Source organism: Chelonia mydas, chromosome 4 (genome assembly GCF_015237465.2).
Source record: "Chelonia mydas isolate rCheMyd1 chromosome 4, rCheMyd1.pri.v2, whole genome shotgun sequence".
Classification (NCBI taxonomy): domain Eukaryota; kingdom Metazoa; phylum Chordata; order Testudines; family Cheloniidae; genus Chelonia; species Chelonia mydas.
In genome coordinates, this window is record NC_057852.1 from 21,826,212 (window position 1) to 21,843,314 (window position 17,103).

The 17,103-nt window shown below is 45.0% G+C and overlaps 2 protein-coding genes across 3 annotated transcripts in view; one reads left to right on the forward strand and one right to left on the reverse strand.

The window, feature by feature from the left end:
• LOC102937978 (E3 ISG15--protein ligase HERC5) overlaps positions 1–17,103 on the forward strand; it is a 44,051-nt gene that overhangs the window by 22,475 nt on the left and 4,473 nt on the right. The window contains exons 15-21 of the mRNA XM_027828935.3: positions 1,572–1,673; positions 1,765–1,887; positions 11,019–11,162; positions 11,947–12,113; positions 14,584–14,650; positions 14,868–14,950; positions 15,851–16,034. Coding sequence (XP_027684736.2) covers positions 1,572–1,673; positions 1,765–1,887; positions 11,019–11,162; positions 11,947–12,113; positions 14,584–14,650; positions 14,868–14,950; positions 15,851–16,034 — 870 coding nt within the window. The remainder of the gene's footprint in view (positions 1–1,571; positions 1,674–1,764; positions 1,888–11,018; positions 11,163–11,946; positions 12,114–14,583; positions 14,651–14,867; positions 14,951–15,850; positions 16,035–17,103) is intronic.
• LOC119566078 (PIGY upstream open reading frame) lies at positions 5,020–8,333 on the reverse strand. 2 transcript variants are annotated; one of them, XM_037896861.2, is made up of 2 exons: positions 7,843–8,333; positions 5,020–5,966 (listed from the first exon to the last, which is right to left on the reverse strand). In XM_037896861.2, the coding sequence occupies exons 1-2, from the start codon at positions 8,058–8,060 to the stop codon at positions 5,825–5,827; spliced, it is 360 nt and encodes a 119-aa protein (XP_037752789.1). In that variant the 5' UTR covers positions 8,061–8,333; the 3' UTR covers positions 5,020–5,824. The 2 variants fall into 2 exon arrangements, with proteins under 2 accessions (XP_037752789.1, XP_043401074.1); XM_043545139.1 differs by having other exon boundaries at positions 5,175–5,966; positions 8,050–8,276.

The window sequence follows — 17,103 nt, forward strand, 5'->3', positions numbered from 1 at the left end:
GGATTAAAAAAGTACCACCATGGCTAAACAACATAGTAAAAGAAGCAGTTAGAGGCAAAAAGGTATCCTTTAAAAATTGGAAGTCAAATCCCACTGAGGAAACTAGAAAGGAGCATAAACTCTGGCAAGTCATGTGTAAAAATAGAATTAGACAGGCCAATAAAGAATTTGAAGAACAACTAGCCAACGACTGAAGATCTAACAGCAAATTGTGTTTTGCGTACATCAGAAGCAGGAAACCTGTCAAACAATCAGTGGGGCCACTGGACAACGGAGGTGCTAAAAGAGCACTCAAGGAAGACAGCCATTGAGGAAATGCCAAATGAATCCTTTGCACCTGAAGGATGTGTGGAAGATTCCCACACCTGAGCCATGCTTTTTAGGTGATAAATCTGAGGAACTGTCCCAGATTGAGGTGTCAATAAAGGAGGCTTTGGAACAAATAGATAAATTAAACAGTAATAAACCACCAGGACCAGATGGTGTTCACCCAAGAGTTCTGAAGGAACTCAAATATGAAATTGCAGAACTATTAAGTGTGGTGTAAACAATCACTTAAATGGGCTTTGGTACAGATGACTGGCGGATAGCTAATGTGACACCAGTTTTTTTAAAAGGCTCCAGAGGCGATCCTAGCAATTTTACGCCTAACTTTAGCACCAGGCAAATTGGTTGAAACTATAGTAAAGAACAGAATTATCAGACACATAAATGAACACGATTTGTTGGGGAAGAGTCAATATAGCATTTGTGAAGGAAAATCATGCCTCACCAATCTATTAGAATTCTTTTAGGGGGTCAACAAGCATGTGGACAAGGGTGATCCAGCGGATATAATGTATGCAGACTTTCAGAAAGCCTTTGACAAGGTACTACACCAAAGGCTCTAAGAACGTAAGAACATAAGAATGGCAATACTGGGTTAGACCAAAGGTCCATCCAGCCCAGTATCCTGTCTACCGACAGTAGTCAATGCCATGTGCTCCAGAGGGAGTGAACCTAACAGGTAATGATTGGTGATCTCTCTCCTGCCATCCATCTCCACGCGCTGAAAAAAAGAGGCTAGGGACACCATTCCTTACCCATCCTGGCGAATAGCCATTAATGGACTTAGCCTCCATGAATTTATCCAGTTCTCTTAAACAAAGTAAGCAATCATGCTCACTGCTATAACTATAATGCCTGGAGCCAAATTTCTAAAGCAGCTTTCAGAAGTGTACCGAGTTTGCAAGTGAAAACCTTGCATTTGTGCATGCAAAATGCAAAGGGCCTGATTCTGATTTCAATGGGACTACTTGGTAATGAGGTATGGTGCATTTTGAATAAGGGTGCAGAATATCAGGCTTTAGAGCTGAGGTACTCGCAGTAGGAAACAGAACCTGTAAGTGGCTATTTTAACAGACAAATGGGGGATTTCACTTCTGGACATTCCTTTTAAAAATACTGCCTTATGTACATAACATGACTCTGAGATAGGACAGAGGAAGAACTGATAATCCAGCTTGTCTTTATCACAGTGACATTTTAAATACATTTTCCTAATTGAAAATGAAACTTTCTTGTCATTTCAGAAGGCTTTGTTGAAACTGACTGCATACCCTTGCATCTTTGACATGCAAGATAAGATTGTGGTTTATGAAATTGACCGCCAAATTCTGTTCAGGATATATAACGTAAGTATTGCCAAAGTCAATGAGGTTTTTTAACAATTTAAAAACTAAAAGAATGTAAAGCTTGTAATGCATTGTCTATTTTGTTTTGTAGGCAAACTCTTTCCTGGTGCCACGAGGTCCGTGGTGTATAGAGATCAGAAGAGCACACCTTGTGGATGATGTGTGGCAGTATTTGAGGAGCGCACAACCTAAAACATTTGAGAAATTCTTGAAAGTAAGAAATCAAGCTTGATTATTTTGTTAGCTCTGAATATATTGCTCTAGAGTACTTTGCCTTTAATATAGCTCCTAACCAACAAGATCTTTTCAGCATTCATCAGGCATTTTAAAATCCAGTTAAAAATGAAGGAGGGAAAAGTATCATGGAAATTACTGAAAAGCATGTTCCATGTAGGCTAGAATTAGCTTCTCAATCTTGGCACACGTGGCAATTAAGCTTTGTTTGATTAAAGCAAGGGGCTAATACAAATACCCAGTGAATGGCAGGTGGTTTAATTAATTATGAAATAGCTTGGGTGGGGGGCGGGGGGGATGACTTGCTGGCTAAGGGAACTGGTCATGGGCAACCTGCATAGATCTCACTACATAGGTTTCTATTTTCCAAACTCATATTAGCACTACCCAGTGGAGTACTCTTTCACTGCTAGGTCACCCTCCTTATGGCTGTTGGGTAGCCTGCTGTATGTGAAAGTGGTGGCCAGGCAAACCAATGTGTGTACAACACATCTCCATGACCAGCGCTAGGGGCCAAGAATTGACTTGGCCACAGAGACTAACTGCTGCTGTCCCGATTGGAGATGGTCCCCCGCACACCATGGATGAGACGCCCCAGTGGCACAGCATGGGAGATGACTGTGTTGCTCCTGCCTCCGCTGTACCATCATGTAGTTACAAAGGAGGCTTCCGTTTCAATTTCTGTCGGTCTGGCACCAACGATGATGGAAAAACTATTAGATGGATGAGTGACTAAGGTCCTGACCTTGCAGAAAATCTGGGTAGTGGACTTTAATGGAGCTCAGCATGGGCACAGGATCAGGATCTGCATAGATCTCACGACAGCGTCATAGGGTCATAAAGGGTTCTATGTTCCAAACTCCTAGTATCAGCACTACGCACTGGAGTGGTCTGGTTATCCGATCTATGCCACGAGAGACAGCAAATGCAATAACTCTTGTTATCCAATATTTTTTTTCTTTCGGTGATGGCCCTTCTTCCCTGCCAGCGGTTCCCCCCCCGCATCTACCGCAGCAGTGCGAACACGCAGGTTCACTCTGCCGTTTATGCCATGACTTACAGCATCCAATGCCCTGCTTGCAGCTTTGCTTCATTAAGCAACACATCAAAAATATTGTCTGCCCTCCCAGATTATAACTAGTTGCTTTTCCCTAGAGCATCTTATGACTGTCTTATTACTGTCTTCTGATATCTCAGTAGCTAAGTCTTTAAGAATATTTACCTGTAGTTAGGTTTCTGTGAAAATGGGATAAATATGCTACCTGATTCCTCTCTACCTCATAGTGTTGGGCAGTGTCATGGCTTGCAGTCGTCTTGTGCTATATCCAAAGGGGGCCAGCTCTTGTTTCCCAGAGTTAGGCTTGAGGGGCAGGGAGGTAGCGAAGAATGAATCTGGTAGACTTGTATTCTTTGATTTATTGCTGTATTTGTTCTGTCAACTTCTACAAGTGGCTCCATCTTACTTAGGGTCATAGCAGTTAGTTATAGACGTGCCCCACAGATCACTGAGTCCATCCCAATGCAAGGAATAGCTTTCCCCCACCCCATTAGAAGCCATAACCAATGTTAACCAGTCCCCACAGGGCCGTCCCTAGGGGGATGCAGGACCCGGGACATGGGCGCTGAGTTTCTAATCTGCTGGGGGTTGCTCCCCCTGCTCTGCCTAGGCCCTGCCCCCACTCCGCCCCTTCCCCCAAGGCCCCACCCCACCCCTGCCCCACCTCTTCCACACCCAGTTCTGCCCCCTCCCCCGAGCACACTGCGTCCTCACTTCTCTCCCCTCCCCGCCAGCACCTCCTGACACCGCAAAACATCTGATCTGCGGTAGGCGCTGAGAGGGAGCGAGACCTACCAGTGGGCAGGAGAAGGTTCTGGTGGGGGGGCTCCTCACCCCTCCCCCACTGCCACTCACCTCCCCGCTGCCTCCTGCGGGGCCCCCAGCAGTCATCCCGATTCACCATACCTAAGGGATGGCTCTGAGTCCCCATATATGTGACCAGCCAGAATCACAGGCTCAGAGATGCACTTTGCAGGAACGTATATAAATCGCAATACCCAGATAGGTATCCAACACACAGATGTTACTCTTCAATTTTAAGATGGAGATATTTGTTACTGAGCTGTAAATGGAAGCACATTTCCAACCTAAGCTTAAGTTTACGTAGGGAGAGTTTTCTGCTCCTTCACCCTTACCCTCTTGCATTTTACATCAAGGTGGCAACAGTATGCATAAGGACAATTTGTACATGTATGGTCTAGCTCATGCAGGGGAGTCACTTTTGCTACCACCATTCTGTGTCTCAACATCACAGCTATCTCTCTCTGTCCATCTAGGAGTGCCTATTTAAGTTAAGATGACTGGCACTGGTTGACTAAGGGCTGTCTACGTGGTGGGGTAATGCACTAAAGGTGGCTGTGCCCTCTAAAGCGCACAAATGTGTTGTGTGTTAATTGGTCCCTGTAGACCCTGCTTTTGCACACTAATGGTTCCCTAGTAGTGCACTTTAACACAGTAGTTTCAAACAGAACTATGTTGAAGTGCACCACCAGGGTGTACCCAGACCAATTAATACACAACATGTTTCTGTGCTTTAAAAAACACTCCACCTCCATAGTGCGCATTACCCCACCTAAGACTTAGAAATGGGTGAGAACCAAGAGTCACCTAACAACAAACAGTGGATACTTTAATAGGCCAGATTCTAAGCCCTGCCCTACTCCCTTTGTACTGCATTTCCCCAGAGAGCATAGATCTGGCAAGGGGCTGGGGAGAGGGTATGGTTGCTGCATGCCGCACTACTGCTATCCCCAGCTGGTAGGGACCTTTGCCACTTGGCACAGGTTCCAGGAGCCCCCAGGCTACTATCCCATGAATAGGCGTGCCAGCTCTGCTATCCTGGCAATCATAATAATGCCTATTTCAGTTATAACAAATGCCCTGTCTTCATTCCCCCTATAATTTAATTAGAGACATTACTTTTCACTACCCCATCTAAAATTAGACCTATAGTGTTACAGGCACATAAATGGATGCCACCTACAACGTGGCTACATTTCAGTAGTGACCGAAGAGCTCCTAATACAGAGTCTGCAAAGCACATGTGGATACAAGTTGGATGTATTATACTCTTTATTTCCATAGTACAGTAAGACAAATGCATTCTACTGCAGACATCAGTTCAAATCAGCAAGGCAACTATCGAATTACGGTGCTGCTCATTTAAAGAGGCATAGTGAAACTCACCATAACCTATTTAAAAAAATTCATCACAATCAGTGCACAACATTTATTCTTTTCAAAGAGACACAACAGCTTTGACGGGCTAGTAGCATAGCCTTACAACTCACCAATAGGTTTTGATGGGACATGCTAACATGGAGGAGGAACAAGAGAAATGTTATTTAATTATCTCTCTCAGCAGTAATGAGGCCATTGTGCATCAAGGCTTGTGCAGAAAGTTACATTTTCAGGCATCATTGGGAGATTAATAAAGACCACCACTTATGCTAGGAGACTATTGCAACTGCATGGAATATAATATTAGGGTGTGGGTAGGTGAAGATACATCGCTCTCTCCGAGCGGCCACAAGGTTGGCAAGTCTATTTTTGTGGTGCCTTCCAAGCTTTTGCCTTATTAGTTGTGTCTAAAAAGTTTAATACCCATCCAGGTCCAAAGGTGAAAGAACACGTAAACTGGTATGGTAATAGGAAGAAGCAGACTGTAGAAACACAAGCTGGTTGTGCTGGTGCAGCCCTCTGGGAACTTTTCGTCCATGCTGGCTGAATAAAACAGACCCGCTAAGGACAACAGTGGAACAAGTACAGTTAGCGTAGGCAGTGACAGAAACATCTTTCTTCCCCAGTTACTGTGGGGGTAGGTTAGTCTTCAGGTTTTGTTTTGAATGATAATGGCTATCTAGGTTTGCTTCGGTTCCTCACCCTGGGCCTTTCTGTCAATCATCCTTGCGGCCTGAGGGATCATATTAGGAATGCCATCAATGATCGGATACGCGATGCCCAGCTCTTTGTTAATTAGTTCGTTGGTGGATGCTTCATACCTGGTCAAAAAAAATTGAACAGTAGATACAATGACCTGGGTTGTTGTTGTTGTTTAAGATTTTGGGTTGGGGTTTTTTTTTTTTTATTTTTATTTTTGGAGGGGGGTGAAAGACAACTGAAACGAACATCTCAACGGAAGTATGTAGCTAGAAACTATGGAACTAGTAGAATTATCCTAACAGAAAGTAACCAGGACACATTCTCAAAGCAGGAAATCATGCCTTCAGATAAAGATACTATTTAGAATGGAGGTAGGGTGTGACTCTTCATAACAAAATTTATAACATTTAAATTATGAAAATGAAAACTCTCCTTAAGTGCTTGGGCACCCTACAGCAATGCAGTTGTGAACTAAGATTTTGTGTAGAAAATGCCATTCAGCTCAGTTGTACTTCACAATTATATACTCAAGGCTATTAACCGGGTACTTTCCGATTGTGTTTGTGTCTGCAATGGCAGAGGTGTAAAAATAAATTATGGCAAACTGTAGCTTCCACAGAGCACATGTGCTAGTCATGAACCCTAGAGATTACATTGAGTTCTCACTTTTTGCTGTGTTTCAATTAATTCTAGTAGATATAAATAGCATGCCCAAGGAGGTGAAAATGGAGGGAGAGCATGAGTGGGTGTGACACACACACACACCCCTACCTTCCATTGTAACTCCTTTCCTTCTCCCAGGCAAATATACAGTTCAGTTAATGAACAGCTGCAGAAAATTGGAAGTGAGTGACCTGCCAAAATTGACTCATCTGATGGTATAGGCTCTCATTCAAATTAACTTTATGGCTGATTTAAAAACCAGCTCCTTTTGTGATGAGAGCAGAGGTCGGCAAACTATGCCCCATGGGACCCTCCTGCCTGGCCCCTGAGCTCCTGGCCCGGGAGGCTAGTCCCCAACCCCTCCCCTGCAGCCTCAGCTCACTGTGCAGCCAGTGCCATGCTCGAGGAGGGGGGGGCTGTGAGCTCCTGGGGCAGTGCAGCTGCAGAGCCCGGCGGGACCTGGTGCTTGGTGCTGCGCAGGGTGTGGCTGGCTCCAGCCGGGCGGCACGGCTGCCTATCCTGGTGCAGCCACTCGGGAAGGGGGCAGGGAGCGGGGGGATTGGATAGAGGACAGGGGAGTTCGGGGTGGTGGTCAGGGTGTGGATGGGGCTATGGTGATTAGAGAGCAGGGAACGGGGGGGGGGGGGGTTGAATTGGGGGCAGGGGTCCCGGGGGGCAGTCAGGAAGGAGAGGGGGGGATGGATGGAGTGGGAGTTCCGGGGGCAGTCAGGGGACTGGGAGAAGGGGGGGGGGGTGGATGGATGGGGAAGGGGGGCAGTCAGGGGACAGGGATCCCTGGGGGGGCAGTCAGGAAGGAGAGGGAGAGTTGGATGGGGTGGCGGGGGTTCCAGGGGCGGTCAGGGGACAGGGAGAGGGGTGGGGGATGTATGGGGCAGGGGTCCCGGGGGGGGCCAGCCGGGAATGGGGGGGTTGGGATGCAGCAGGAGTTCCGGGGGGCGGGGCCGGGCCACGCCTGGCTGTTTGGGGAGGCACAGCCCCCGCACCCTCCCCCCATGCAACTTCCGAAAGCCGGTGCGGCCCTCAGGCCAGCCAGTCTGCCGCCCCGGCTTAGAGGCTATTGCTGTGTTTTCCAACAGGACAGTGACGTGTCACTTAGGGTCCCTGCTGGGTTAAAATCTCGTCTCTCCGGAGGACGGGGCGGGAGCCACGTGGCTGGCGGGCAGAGGACGCCGCGGGGGCGGGGAAGGGGAGAGTGCTGGCTGCGGGCAGGAATTACGGGGCCAGGGTCTCGGGCTTGCCCCGTGCGGCAGCAGCTCCCCAGGGCCCCCGAAGCTCTCCAGCCCCAGGGAAGGGGCGGGAGGCCGGCCTCACCTCAGCGGTTGCTTGGAGAGCGGGCAGACCAGGAACTGCAGCACAGCCGGGTCGAAGGCCGTGGGCCGCTCCTGGCCCTCCGGCCTGTCCGAGGAGTGCCTCAGGGCTGCCCCCGGGCCGGGTCTGTGAGCAGCCGCTGCCGCGCCGGCTCCCGCGGGCTGGGGCTGCCTGCAGAGCAGCACTGAGGCGAGGGTCCTGCTCACATACCGTCCTCGCATGGTCCTGCTCTGCCGCGGCTGTGCTGACTCACAGGGCCAGCCTCCTTCTCTCTGCCACTCCTTCCTTCCTGCGCCGGCCTGGGAGAGTCCCTGTGCAGCCCGGGCTGCTTGCCCCTCGGTTCCTAGTCATCAGCCGGTGCTGCCTTGCGCTCAGCTGCACCCACCCCCCTTGCTTCTCCTGCGCTGCGGTATTCACAGCAACTGCTCTTGCCTTGGGCCCAACTCCTCTTTCCCTTCGGCCCCCGCCGGAAGTATTCAGTTATCACTGGTTTCAGAGCAGCAGCCGTGTTAGTCTGTATTCGCAAAAAGAAAAGGAGGACTAGTGGCACTGTTATCACTGTCACTTGGCTCGCCATGCTGTCAGCTAATTAAGCTATTTCTCCCATGGTGTGGGAGGCAGGCACGGTGCTTTCTATTTTCTAAATACTTGGAGACTCTCAGAGACTCTGGTGGAGGTACTACATCAGTACCATAATAGATTAATGGATCAACAGAGGTAGCCATTTAATCTCATTCTAAAACAACGAGGAGTATAAATCTGTTTGAAGGTGCCACCAGACTCCTCCTTGTTTTTGTGGATACAGACTAACACGGCCACCCCCTGATACTTAATCTCATTCGAAGCACTTCCCTGAGCAGTTCAACCATGGTGACAAGCTGAGGCTACAGCTGTTTGTGCACCTCTAGGAAAAGTTGTTGGACCATTCCCAGACATACGCTCCCCCGGAGTTGACAAATTGTACTCGTGTGGAGGGGTCAGTAATACTTCCTTGTGGGGAGTTAATTTTTAGTCTATTTTTATTTTTAATCTCACTGATGAGGAAAGAATTTGTTGAGTTGATTTCAGTGGGACATTCGAATTTCTTTTGAAATCTTGCTTGTTCAACATATTACAGCTTGACTGCTCTAAATCTTTGTTTTCAGAGATTTATAACTTGCTCAGGAAAAAATGGTTCCAGTGGGAAACTGAAAAAAGAGAATCTAGGGTGTTTTTAAACTCAGTTAAAAAAAGAAAGAAAGAAAAACAAACAAAAATACCAAATACTTAGTACCTAATGTCATTCAATATCATAAAAATAATGAGACAAAAATTATTACATTTTGGCAAGTGAGCTTCCCCACAGCACACCACAAAAGAAGACTTGAGAGAGAGAGAGAGAGACCCTGTATCAGGCATGAGAGAGCACAGAATAATGGGAGTGGGAGCCTGAATTTATTACAGATGTGCATGAGGACATTTCCTTGGATTCTTTTATACTTTACAAGTTGAGGCCTATGTGACTACTATACATGCTATAATTTTTTTTCATAAGCATGTCTAACACTCATTTTAAATTAACAAAGTATTACATTTATTTACACAACAGTCAGGCTTAGCTGTTCAGGCAACTCATACCTGGATAATTTATTTCTATCCAGGGGTTCTGAGATTATTAGAAACCATGACCCAAAAGATCATGTGATTTATTGTCGCTAGAATGGCAAGAAGGAATTACAGCTATATACAGCAATCCACATTTGGGGAGTATAGAGTTTTCTGAGAACCAGTATACAAATGATGCAGAACAGTAAATACATATAATTTTATTTTAATGGCATTGTGTGTGCATGTGTGTGTTATATATAACAAATATCAGGGTTTTTTTAATACAGAGTATGGCTATTATTTGGAATTAAAATTAGGTAATACCAACTGATTTCCACTAGATGGTGCTTTGCTGTTTATAAAATAAGGTTTAAGCTCAAGCTTCTGTGCTTATTCCAATGTTATAAAACTACCAGTAGTGTTTTCGGTAAGTGAATGTATTGTTATCGAAAGGCCAGTGTCACCTTTCTGTTCTCTTCTCCCACTGAGCCATCTCAAAAGACAGCCTTGGAAATAGTAGTCTCCTGCTTATTCACACAGCAGGCACGGTGCATAAAGCCACAATGCAAATTTGCCCCTTGTGTAGCCATTTACATTGGGGCAAAGGGAGTGTAGAACATTACCAAGTCAGAATGATAGCCTTTTCCACCCACTTGGCCCTGATGTAAATAACTGCACAGGTTTCAGACCAACAGTGATATATATCCTAGGGGTGAAATTTTGTCCCCACTGAAATCAATGGGAGTGTTGTCACTAATTTCTTTGGGGTCAGGATTTCACCCCTCATGCGTATAACATTCACGTGTGGCTTATCATCATTAAAGGGGGTGTCAATAGCTGTCTAGCTGGCATCTTTCAACAGCACTAAGAGCAAATACTGGTGAAGCAAAGGAACCTGTGAAAACTGGGCAGGGGAAGAATTAGTGCCTTGGATTTAAGGATAAGGATCTAATTTGTCAGATTATGGTACCGGTACTGCCAACTTCAAGCATTCAAAAAAAATCACTAGTCAGGCCTCCAAAATTATAAAACTGTCTTAAAATGCATAAGATCTTTAAAAATAATACATTTTGGATTCTTTTTATTTGCTTTCTGGTTTTAGGAACCTGCGTTCATGTTTTCAAGCTTGCTTCTGCAACTACAAAGGCTAGACATTTTTTTCAAAATGTTTTTTCACATATGCACATGACTCCAAGAGGTGGGCTTTCAGAAAAATACCAACTAGTACAAGACTCCAAATAAAATTATGACAGCTGACAACACTGTGGTATCACTTATACCTTTTCCTCCTTCTATCTCCATCTCCTGTCCAGTATAGCAGATGATGATCATTCAAGGGTAAACACACTGAAGTGTTTCATGCTGAACAGCCACTGCAGTTATGGGTATTCAATTTGTTATTGCCACCTCTGCAAACGAGGGCCCCAATCTTGCTATTTCATATGCATTGACAGTCCCTTGCACCTGCATCGAGCTCCCTGCAGATTTCAGGGCCCAAGTAACTGCCTAGTGCTGGGAGGAGTTGTGCAAGTGATCATTTTAGTATGGACACAAGAGCAGTGATTTTGTTGGGGTCTTTTTGGACTGTTCAGGTGCAGTTCGTTGGAGAACAAGGTATTGATGATGGAGGGTTGTCCCAGGAGTTCTTCACTATCATTACAAGGGAACTGTGTTGTCCAGAAGCACAGATATTCAGAAGTTTGGAGGACTCCAAGCTGATTTGGTTCCCCTCTCAGGTGAGTTATTAAGATGATACTATTTTTTAACCTCGCTTTAAAAAAAAATCTCCTTTTAGCTGGTATTTCCCCATATGACTGTCACCCCGTCACGTTTTTATGAACTGGCTCACCATCTGGGTCATGTCTTCTGTGAGAAACAGACTTAGAAATGCTGCTGGTCTCCCTGTAGGCAGTGCTTGGATTCCACTGAGCAAGCTCAGCCTCCATTAGGGGAAATCCTGGAGTCCCACCAACAACCAGATTCTCCGTTAAAGGAGTTTCCAGTTCATATTTTGGGCCTCAGAAATGCCTGCTCCTTTAAATAACAGGCATAGGGTTCTGTATGTATGCAGTTACTTCTTTATTTACGCATAGGGTATGTTCACTGCAATCAGGAGGTGTGATTGTAGGACACGTAGACAAACATGAGATACTTTTGAAGTTAGCTCAAGTAACAATCGCAGCGAAGCCACAGTGGCACGGACTAGCCCTGTCTGCCCAGGACCCTGGGCATATACTTGAGTGAGTGTCATCTGTGCTGCTGCAGGTTCACTGCTATTGCAAGATCAAGGTTCGCTCAGGTGTATCTACATGTGCTGCAATCACACCTCCCACCTGCAGGTTAGACATAACTATAAGAGAGTGTCAGTGACTTGCCCAGGCACTCAGCAGCAGAGCGATGAATACAATTCACGGATCCAGATACCCAGTCCCCTGCCTCTAGCCACTAGACACACTCCCTTCCCACCATAATAAAAAGTCAGTAATAAGGGTTTTGTTTTGTTTTTTAAACACAAACTAGGTACCAGGAAGCGAAGACACCTTTTTCCTGATTGGCACTCTGTTTGGAATGGCACTGTATAACATGAAGATCGCTCCCTTTCATTTCCCTCTAGCTCTGTACAAAAAGTTGTTGGATATTCCACCCACTCTAGAAGACTTAAAAGAGCTGTCTCCTACAGAAGGGAGGTATGATAAAACAATTTCCCAAGCTTTGTGCCATTAAATAAAAGTGTGGGGGGGGGGGGAGGGAGGGTCTCCTACTTTGTGGTGTGCATAGAAACCACTAAAAACAGAGCTAAATACAGTTATTCAAGTACATGCCTTCAATGAACTTATAATACCATACTGCTTTTGATATGATAATACTAGGACAGGGACATGCTCCAGAGATGAGACACTCAGGGTACGTCTGCCCTGCAAGTGGATTGCAGCACGTGTATACAAACCTGAGCTAGCTTTAATCGAGTTAGCACGAGTACCACGAGCAGTGAAGCTGCAGCAGTGTGGGCTAGCTGACCGGCTCTGTACTCAGAGTCCTGGGCGGGCTTGTATAGTTGATACTGATGCCCGTGCTGCCGTGGCTTCACTGCTATTGATACGCTAATTAGATTGCGGATAGCTCGGTATGTCCGCATGTACTGCAGTCACTCCTGCGATTTCAGTGTAGACACACCCTAAGGGTGAAACTCTGCGCCCACTGACGTCCATAGTGAAACTCCCTTTGTCTTCAGTGGGGCCAGGCATTGGACAGGCAGGAGGTTGAATTGCACCCCTGCAAACAGACAAGTTAAGGGCTTGTCTACACTACCAAGTTTTGTTGACAAAACTTATGTCGACACCCAAAAGTCAACAAAACAAAAAAATCGCCAAAGGGTGTTCACACTTGCTCCCTCTGTTGGCAGATCATGTCCACGTTGGGGAGACCATCATCGACAGGGTGAGCAATGCACCGTGGGTATGTATCCCACAGTGCAGTGTTGTGGGAAGAAGGAGCTGATCGCTGCACACCTTGGGATTCTCTCCGGGTTCTCCCACAGCCCCCTCAGCTGCCGAGAGCAGCATCGTGAGTAGCTCTGGGAGCTCTCCACACTGACACGAATGACAAAACAGCGCAGCAGTCTGGCCCCCTCCCCCACAGCAGCAGTCTGCCTGCCGCTGTGTTCCTAGCGCAGGGCAGAACAGGAGCATTCCAATGATTTGCTCTTCCTTTGTTCCCCAAACGGAGCAGCACACAGATACTTCCCGGAGCTTTGAAAGGGGAGGGGCACATGGCTGCAGGGAAGCAGAGATCAAAACACTGAGCAGAGCAATCAGGGCAGGCATTGTGGGATACTGGCGGAAGCCAGTTCTGTCGACAAAACAATCAGCAGTGTCTACACTGGCTCTTTGTGGACAATAAAGGGAGGGGGAAAGACAAGTCTCTCATTGGGGTGGAAGTTTTTTGTCACCAAAACTGGGTGTTTTTCACGACAAAAGTCCCATTGTAGTGTGTAAGCTCTTGCTGTTTTGTTGCCAAAAGGCAGTTTTTGGTGACAAAACTTGCCAGTGTAGACAAGCCCTAAGAATGTTGTTGGCTATAATTTAGACCTGGCTGAAACAAAGCTGCATCTTATTTAATAGTCTCCTGATTGGTGGGTTATAAATTTCTGTTGTGATTCCATTTTAACCAACTTAAATGTTTAGTATAACAGAATTATTTCTCTATGCTGTGATCATGTCAGATCTGAAAAACTAAGCTTTGGTTGCATTAGGTTTTGAATACGAGATTTCAGATATGTACAGCAGGAAATGGTGGTGGTGATTCAGTAGATAGTGTTCTTCTCTTTGATTCAATCTTGAACCAATGTCCTATCATCAAGATGGGGATACTGTGGTGCTCATTCTGGCTGAGAAGTAAGAGACCAGGATCACAAAGACTGCATGGCAATTTATTTTGTTTGTTTTTTAATAGCAAGTCTATTTCCTCCAGTGTCTTGGACAAGTTCCAACTTGGTTACTTGCATTCTGCCTACCCAACCTCCTCCCCCTGCTGTTTCACTTCTTATTTCACTAACTTGCACAGCACTTATCACCATGGCAACTAAGTGCTTCACACAAAAATTAAAAGAACAAACAAACTATGAATTACATCAGTGAACCAAATTACCAAAAAATCTTCACTTCCTGTCTTAAATTGCTGTGTGGTGCTACGTGCACGGCAAAATTGTTCTTATCTATCATCCCCATGGTCCATGATGGAATTGTCTTGACTCAGTAAACATAGCAGCCTCAGGCCTTTATTCTGCACACACTTACACATGTGAGTAACTGTCAGTGAGACTATTCATGTGTGTAAGGGTATTCACATATATAACTGTAGGATGGGGGTCCGAGGCCTCAGTCCTACAATGACCTGGGTGCAAGCTGACCCATACGTCTGCATGGTATTCCTTGAAAGTCAGGGGGGCTCTGCTCAGGCCACATGAAGCTCATTGCTGGATCAGGCCTGAAGTTTATAGACCAGTTGTAGACCAATTTGTGGGTCGTTCAGAATAAATGGTGCTAGATAAGATGTAAGACAAAAAATGTGTATATGTATAGAAATAGAAAATATTTTGCTAATTTGCATTAACAAAATTATTTAGAGTCTATGTCCATATTACTTCTTGTCTGACAGGAATCTTCAAGAAATGCTGAATGAAGACTATGATGACATCCTTGAGAACATGATGATGGATTTCACAGTAAGCCATTATCATCCTACTTACGGGCCCAGCTCTGCAAACACTTATACACAGAGTAACTTGATTTATGAGTAGTCCTGTTGAAATCAGCACAACTGATCATATAAGTTAAGTCCTCACCTTCATAAGTGTTTGCAGTATCAGGCTCAGTATAAAGAATAAGAATGGTATGAGTAAACCAGCATTCAATTTTTTACTTTGCCTTTGACTGTTGTAGATAATGAAGGAACAAGGAGGATCTATAGTTTCCATCGAACTTAAAGAAAATGGTGCAGACATTCCAATCACAAAGCATAACAGGTAGTTGTTTTCTCTCTCGCTCTCTCTCTCTCTCTCTGTACACACACACACACACTTTTCTTTAAGCATCTAGTGTTTTAGTTTCTGTCCTGAAGAGGTATCGATTTATAAATATAATTTGATTTTAAACTGTAAGATTTTTCTTTCGAGCAAAGTGTTTGTTACATAGGGCAGAAAGATAGTTGGAAGTAAAAGTTCATTAACCTTACAGTGTATCAGGGATAACCTCAACACAGGGGTAACTGGGAGATGATAGTCTTTGGTCTGTGTTATGCAGAAGCTCAGAAATGGTCCCGGCTGGGCTTAAAATCTCTGAATCTGAAAGCCCTATTTAAGCCCTATATATAATATTTAAAATGGGTAGATGATATAGAACTACAATTCCAGTGAATCATTCCTGTCACAAATAAAAAGAAGAATCAAACTGAGTTAAACCTGTGTAAATCCAGAATAATTCTGTTGACTTCAATGGGTGTTACTCTGGATTTATTCCACTGTAAAACAGAGCAGAATATGGACCAGGGATCTGTGTTCATAAATGTGCATGCAGCACAAAATAAAGAATACCTACCATGTCTTACTCTGGGACCCTTGGCTACTACTACAATGTAAACAATTAATAAGAATGACCTTATAATGTATAAAAATAGCACAGAAAATGCATTCATGGGGGTGACTGAATTGACAGTCATTTGTAGTGGCCATTCCTGTTTGTTTATGTACATAAGTAATCCTATTGAACTCAGTGGGATGGCTACTCATGTGCACAAAGTTTCTTGAATGTGTTGGATTAAGGCCACATTCAGGAATGAATTATTGTAGGTTTCCCCTTTAAAGTTGTCCCTCACTCTGTTTCACTAAAAGCAAGAAATCTACAGCATTCGGTTGATATCTTTGCAGGAAAGAATATGTCAATGCATACGTGAATTATGTGTTCAATGAATCGGTAAAGAAGCCGTTTGAGGATTTCAGGAATGGGTTTTTAAGAGGCTGTCCAGCTAAAAAGTGGAAGCTCTTCCTTCCTATTGAGTTCCTGACTGTTTTCCGTGGACATACAAAATATGACTGGAAGCTGCTGGAAGAGGTAATGCAGTCCAGCAGAGCAGGCACCTGCTTCACTTGCTGAATATAGGTTCCCTGTCTTTGTTCTTTTGTTGAGTACATATCCCATGAATGAGAGAATAGGTGGTTCAGGGGCCTGGTAAGAGATGAGGGGCTTTTCACTTAGGTTCACACCAGTGACCCAATTAATTGTTCCTAGTGGCTACTAGTCATTTTGGGGCTAAACAGGTTGATGATATTCCTTTAAATTCTTTTGGGTTGTGCTGTTGTCTCATTTTTAGTGCTCTGTAGCCAAAGAAACATGATCTGGAGGTCCATGCTGCAGAGTACCGCACCAAGCATGCTCTGGGCACTCAAAGTAAGACAGTAGAAGAGTGGTGCCTTTGCTGACTATGCGTATGTACAGCATCTAGCACTGTGGGGCCCCAGTTATGGCAGGGGTCGCTAGGCATTACTGTAATACAAATACTAATTACAATTTTCAGAGCTCCACCCATTACACCCTTGTTGGAAATTTGCCCCATATGAAAGACACCCCTTCGGTTTTCCTGGTACCACTTCTTAAGATAAAAAAAACAACAAACAAGAGAAGAATTAGAGATGGGCCTAAAGCAATACCCCGGATCTGACCTGAGTCCTTCCCTCCCACCACCTTCAAGCTGCAAAGTGGGCATGTTAGAAATCCATTCCCAGATCTGAAATCCATGTACTATACTCCTTTCTCTATAGCTGGTTGAGGCAGACCCTTGATTAGAGAGCCCTGAACTTCTGCGTTAGTACAGGGGTGTTTAAAAATCTGAAATAAATAGGATGAAACTCAATGAGTCAACAATGTACCACTGTTGCAAAAAAAGTGATCATCATTCTGGGATGTATTAGTAGGAGTGTTGTAAGCATGCCATGAGAAGTAGTTCTTCCACTCTACTCGGCACTGAGAAGGCCTCAACTGGAGTATTTTGTCCAGTTCTGGGCAGTGGGCACCACACTTCAGGAAAGATGTGGACAAATTGGAGAAAGTCCAGAGGAGAGCAACAAAACATGACCTATGAGGAAAGACTTAAAAAAACTGGGTTTATTTAATCTGGAGACGA

Excerpts from the sequence above, each read along its gene's own strand:
- LOC119566078 (XM_037896861.2), bottom strand. The coding sequence starts at position 8,060 with ATGCGAGGACGGTATGTGAGCAGGACCCTCGCCTCAGTGCTGCTCTGC. Across the intron at positions 5,967-7,842 it reads CTCTCCAAGCAACCGCTGAG|GTATGAAGCATCCACCAACG; the intron begins GTGAGGCCGGCC and ends TTTTTTGACCAG.